This window comes from Pelodiscus sinensis, chromosome 2 (assembly GCF_052426305.1).
Source record: "Pelodiscus sinensis isolate ZL-2025 chromosome 2, ASM5242630v1, whole genome shotgun sequence".
In the NCBI taxonomy this organism is placed as follows: Eukaryota; Metazoa; Chordata; order Testudines; family Trionychidae; genus Pelodiscus; species Pelodiscus sinensis.
This window is the reverse complement of record NC_143053.1, coordinates 225984963-225990962: the sequence shown is the minus strand read 5'-3', so window position 1 is coordinate 225990962 and position 6000 is coordinate 225984963. Positions and strand designations below refer to the sequence as shown.

At 45.9% G+C, this 6000-nt stretch overlaps 1 protein-coding gene across 1 annotated transcript in view; it reads left to right on the top strand.

Annotated features, from left to right (window-relative positions):
* Positions 1-1158: 1158 nt before the first annotated feature.
* The window catches only part of PIP4K2A (phosphatidylinositol-5-phosphate 4-kinase type 2 alpha), a 210447-nt gene continuing 205605 nt past the window's right edge, over positions 1159-6000 (top strand). The window contains exon 1 of the mRNA XM_075922509.2: positions 1159-1455. Within this exon, the coding sequence (XP_075778624.1) occupies positions 1315-1455 (141 nt within the window). The 5' untranslated portion in view covers positions 1159-1314. The remainder of the gene's footprint in view (positions 1456-6000) is intronic.

The window sequence follows — 6000 nt, the reverse complement described above, 5'->3', positions numbered from 1 at the left end:
GTACTCCAGGGGAAAAGTTGTTGAGCTCTGACTGGAGGTGCAGGTACTGCATCTGGAGGTTCCGGTACTGTGTACTGGGCAGTACCATCACAAAAAACAACACTGATGGTCAGCCATGTTAATGTGCTGTGCTTGACTGTGCTCTGGCCCTGAAGATTTGGATGCTGTTAAGAACTGTGTAGTGTTGGTGGTGTACATTTAACACTGCTTTTTAAATAAACATTAATTATGCAGTGCTTGCTGTACATTTGTAATTATTGTAGTTTCACTGAAACTATGAATAATGGGGTGCTTACTGTTCATTTACACAATTAAAGAAAAGTTCATTTTCTTGAACTTCTCCATTCTGTGGTACTGTGTATACTTAACAACTACTAGGTGGTTTAAATACTGTTGTATATTCTGCAGTATGTGTGGTGAACTAATACATTTTAATTATTAAAAAAAAAATAGAATTGGCAGTACCAAAAAACTCTCCAAAAACAACCAACCAAACCCCACACACCACAGTTAAACAAACCCAAACCAATGTGTATATGAAAAAGGACACTATCATACAAACATTCTAACCCATTAACTGAATTGGCGCTTTAAAATGAGAAAGGAAATGGACAGAAATATTGGCTGCCATGCCTATAGGCAGGCACCACTTTTACTCCACACACACTCCAGCGGGGAGAGGCAGAGGTAAGGATGCGCAGGAGTCTGTGGACAATGTTGGGGGACGTAGGAGCTGCCACCAGGGATTTCTGCAGAGGCTGCAAAGGCGGCGAGTCCGCGGTTGTTGGATCTGCAGGTCAAATAGAGTCGGCGTCAGCTGTGCTCGCGGACAAGTCCCATTAAGTCCTGGTGCATCGTCCCACCCCTGCTACGACTCAGGCAGGCGGTGGCGGGGCGTCGTATGGAGCCAACGGCCCCACTCCGCCCAGGCCCTGGCTCCCCCTTTTATTAAGGGCTCCCCCCTTAGCCCGACGTTACCGCTTCACGGAGCCGAGACTGAGGGCAGAGTGAAGGCGACGGCTTCATCGCGGCCAGTGCGCATGTTCGGCTCCTTCACGCACGCGCCCTGGCAACGAGCGAGCCGAATCTGACGCTGCCCCTGAGCCTTCCCGCCTGGGGGCGGGGCGGGCTGACGCAGAGCGCGGCAGGCGGAGGAAGCCCCGGGGAGGAGGCGGGGCCGGCTTAGCGAGCGGCGCAGGCGGCCAGGCCAGGATGCGCCTGGCATCCCGCGGCAGGCAGCCCGCCACCCCCGTGCAGCGCCAGCCGCCTCTCCCGGGCCCGGGGCGCTGAGCCGCCCCTCCCCTCGGCTGCGCCATGGCGGCCCCCGGCAACATCGTGTCCGTCATGGCGAGCAAGACCAAGACCAAGAAGAAGCATTTCGTGGCGCAAAAAGTGAAGCTGTTCCGGGCCAGCGACCCGCTGCTCAGCGTCCTCATGTGGGGGGTCAACCACTCGGTAAGCGCGGGGCTGCCCGGCCCGCCGGCACCTGGGCGGGGGCGCCTGGCGGGTCCACGCGTGACGCGGCGCCGCGGGTGACAGCGGGTGTGGGGCGCCCGGTGCCGGGCTGGCGGGGGGCTCCGGGCGATGGAGCTGCCCGGCCGCCCGCTCCAGCAGCCGCAGCTGCCGTGACCCGCCGTGGCGCAGGGCAGCGCGGTGGCGGGATCGGCGGCTGCCTTGGCCGCAGCTGCTGGGGACGGATGCGGCTCGCTGAGCCCGGGTGAGTGTCAGGCAGCAGCGGAGAAGCGGCTGCTGTAAAGGGGAGGGAGGCTCGCTAGACGCAGCCAATGGAGCCTCCCTCCCCTGCCTCGAAAGCTTGGCTATTAGAGTCTGAGCCAGCACGCGAGCTGGGGAAGTCGGGGAAGCGGCGCTGGCTTGTCGAGCTGCTCTGCCCTGCCTCTGAATCGGCGATAGCGGCGCGTGGAGCGGAACCCGTGCGGCGCTAATCTGATTATAAGGAGGAGGAAAGCCGAGACATGATCACTGCGTCTGGGCAGAGCCATAAAAGTTTGCATGTCTGCGAGCGTATTGTTCCTGATATGCCCTGGTGCTGCAGCGGGTGGGTGGGAGGAAAGTATTTCCCTTCTTATGGCTTTGAGCTCTTCTGTGGCTGGGTGTGTATGTGTGTTATGTACACGTCGCTCCTTCCCACCCCTCCCCCGCTGTGTAACTGTGAAAACGTGAGACAACTGCCTGCATTAAATATTTCTCTAGAGAAGGAAAGATGACTGCACAGCTGATCTTGCATGGTGTAGCTTGTGTCCTATTGATCAGTGATGCAATTGATTAAGCAGTAGTCAAAATACATAATAGAGGTGTCTCTTAAGTCGCAACACATTTCTGTATGATTTGGGCCATTCTGTTTTCCTGACAAGATCTGTTGTTAAGAAGTGGCTATGCTTAATGTACTGTAGTAATAAAAAGCAAATATAAGCTTTTAAGTGCTTGGGTTCTGGTACCTCAAAAACAATTCAAGAAAATGTTTCTGGTTTTTGTTGAGTTTGGGGAGTTTTTGTGTGTGCTGTTTGGATATTTTACCATTGCAAACAGCAACATTTGCCTAGTGTTGTATCACTCTTCAAGAGATATACTGTTGTAACTACATACTGTCAAGGAATTTAAGTAGCCAGATTCACAGTTTTCATGTGAGTTTAAAATTGAGAGCCTAATAATGAAGGTGTAACTGGCATGGGGCATTATGTGACTCAGGAAACAGCTTTGCATCTTTAAATAGCTAATGCAGAAGGCTAATGATGTTGAGTCTAAAGATCACCTAAATCCAGACGTTGGGGAGTAAAGTCAAAAGCTTTTTGGTCTCTTACGTTACAGCTTTTTATCGGTAGTTCTAGATCTATACTTTCAAACATGATACTTTCTGTTAATGAAGTTGCACACAATTGATATGTAAGTATTCTTACAACTAGCTAAAAGGAGATAGGGTTTAAAGTCACTGGATTAAAGCAGAAATTTTAATACAACGTTAATGATACCTTACTATCAAAAATCACACTCCCTTGGCTGTAACACCCTAACAAGCCAACCTTTCCTGTCCTGCTTTTTTTTGGTAAATATATATTTTTTAAAAGTCAGTAACCTCATCCAGGTCTCATAGTTCTCAGTCAACAATCTAATAATTAGATAATACACCAGTTAACAGACTTGACAACTTGATGAATTTTTAAAGAAAATCTGTAGGTTCAGATTTCTTTACAATGGTGGGTAAGCATCAATATCTCCATGGATACAGATAAAGTAACTCACAGAAGCTGTTTGACTTGCTTAAGATAACACAGGAAATTGGTGGCAGAACTCAAAACAGATTGCAGATCTCCTTAGGGACTGTTGTATTTGCTGGCATCCTGTATACTGGACAGGTACGGTTTGTCACTATTACTAGTCCTAACAGAAAAGATCAAAATGTCTCTCCCACCTCCACTCTAATGTTAAAGTAAGTAGCAAATAAAACAACTTCACATATAAAACACATCAGATGTGATTACAAAGCGGTTTAAATCATGTTTCCTTCAAGTTTAAAACTTTCACATATCTGTTAGAGAAATATAGTAAACTCTTAAGTACAAATAACTTGTGGGTTAGTAAATATTGCTAGTCTCCTTTCTCTTACCCCACTCTTTTTCTTAATTTTTTTCATACCTCTTAAAATTCTTTCCATCTCATTTGTCCATGGTCCTTTTGCTGATTCCCATTCATGATGTGTCATTTTTCTTCCTAAGGTGCAAACATGGGGAGGGGAGGGGGTTGAATCCTGTCTCATCCGCAGTCCTGTCAGGTTCTTCACATTGTGTCTTGTCTCTTCTACTGCTCCCCACTGCCAAATAACTTGAACATTTTAAGATGTGTAGTAGGGGAAATTCTGTGAGTTCCCGTGCTGGCTGTGTCCTTTGTTTGATGTGCTCTGAAGAGATGGAAAAGCAGAGGAGCTGTCAATTGGCTAGATACAAAAGTGAGGTGGTGTGTAGGAAACTCTGCCTCTCTAATGATGAGAAGCAAATCTCTGTGAAATTATAGAACATGTAAGACAAATCTGGTATGTATGATATATATGGGGGGGGAGAGATTATATGAAATGCAGAAAACACGTTTTCTTCAGTTGTGAACATTATTTTTCTGTGTATGAGGCATTCTAGACAAGAGGATACAGTGGAATATACAACTCCCTGCCCTTTAAGCTGAAAATACACTAAATACTTGATGAGGGCTCAAGTGAAATATTCAGTGTATTAGCAGTAAACTTATACTTCTCAGATTAAATTGACTATTTTAACTGTGATTCTTTGTTGAAAGGAAGTGCTTCTGAGCATGTACACATGATGTACAATTCTTCCCATGATTTGGTCACAAAAAGATAAACTTAAAAAAATTATCATGAATTAAGGATGTTGAGGCAAATAATTGGCTAATTGTGTAGTCGATACTAAGGATGTAAGCGACTAGTCGACTAGTGACTATCTGATAAGCAAAAACTCAATCAGAGGCAGTGGGGGGAGCAGGAACTAGTGCTGGGAGAAGCCAGCTTAAAAGCTGGTTCCCTCCAGCACCTTCTCCATGGGGGGCAGGAGAAGCAGGAGGGTAGAGGGGACCAGGAATGATCCAGGAATCAGTTGATTCCCGGCTTGTGCCCAGTCCCAGGTGCTGTGCCTCTGCTTTTTAAATGTATTAAGAGCCTGAAATGCGGGGGGGGGGAGAGGACCCAGTGTGAGCCAGAACAGCTGATTCCCAACTTGCCCTGGGTCCCTCCTGCTGTGCACCAGCCTTTTAAATGTATTAATACAGGAGAGCTGGTGGGAAAGAAAAGGTCCATGCTAGATGGGACCCCCTGCCCTGAGCCCCTTCTCAACCGTATGCTTCACTCTTGTGTCCCCTCCCTCCCCCCACACCCAACACTAAAAATTCCCTGCTGTGAAGGACCCAGGCAATGCCGGGTAAGTCTGCTAATATAAAAATATTTAAAAGTGTGTGATTTCCATAGTGATAGTAATGAGACTAATTGACCAGACATAGAATAAATTACATTTGGTAGAGGAAATAAGACTGACAGTAAGTGTTGGCAGTCTGGTTTAGAACTGCTTTCTAATACTGTGTACATCAACAAACAAGGGAAGGAATAATGCCAGATTGTGAGATTCTGCAAGTCAGAAAGTATAATAGAAGATGAAATAAAGGAGAGAATATGTGAAACAGTCACTGCATCCTGTATTAGAGATTTAAATGAGACAGGTAAAAACTGAAAAGGGAAGGAAGTTGACCGTGTGGAGCATATTGAATGAATTTAGTTTCAGTAAGGGCAATGAAATGGGGGAAGGTGGGGTTAATAAGAGTTTTGAAATAACTGCTTGTGCATAGTGATGTGTTTTAATTATTAACAAGGCTCAAAGTGCCTTACTAAGGTATAGTTGTGAATTTCCATTCCTGGGGAGGAATAAGGGAGAAACTGAGAAGGATTTCTGTCCCCGTCCCCGTCCCCCCCCCCCCCCCCCCCCCCCGGATCTGTGCTTGCTTTTTTTTTTTTTTTTGGTCTTCTGTCATTCTGAACTAATAAAACTACAATATATTCTGAAAATCTCCCAGTGCTAGAAACATCAAGATTGAAACTGAATATGCGAATGAAAATTGATTTAAAGTAAAGAGACACAGTTTGAGAACACTTACGTTCTAGCACCTAATAGAAAACAAAGTTCTGTAAGTGTCTAGAAGCCTAGTGGGGAAGTATAGGTAGTTGTTGGTAACTGGAGAAATAAGCAGAGCTAGTTGGAGATATGAATGGCTAAGGAGTGGGAACTTCTGGAATATGGACAAACGTCACCTGATTTTCTTTTACATTTTTATTTTTTTAAGTTGGCTAACATCTATTTTGGTCTTTATAGGTGAATTCATTAGGTGGCTCTTCCATTTTAATCTCACAGTAAAAATGAAAATTGCTGCTCAATATTGCTAATGCCTGACTAGGGACTGAATTAGACTCAACATGCCTGTATATGAAGG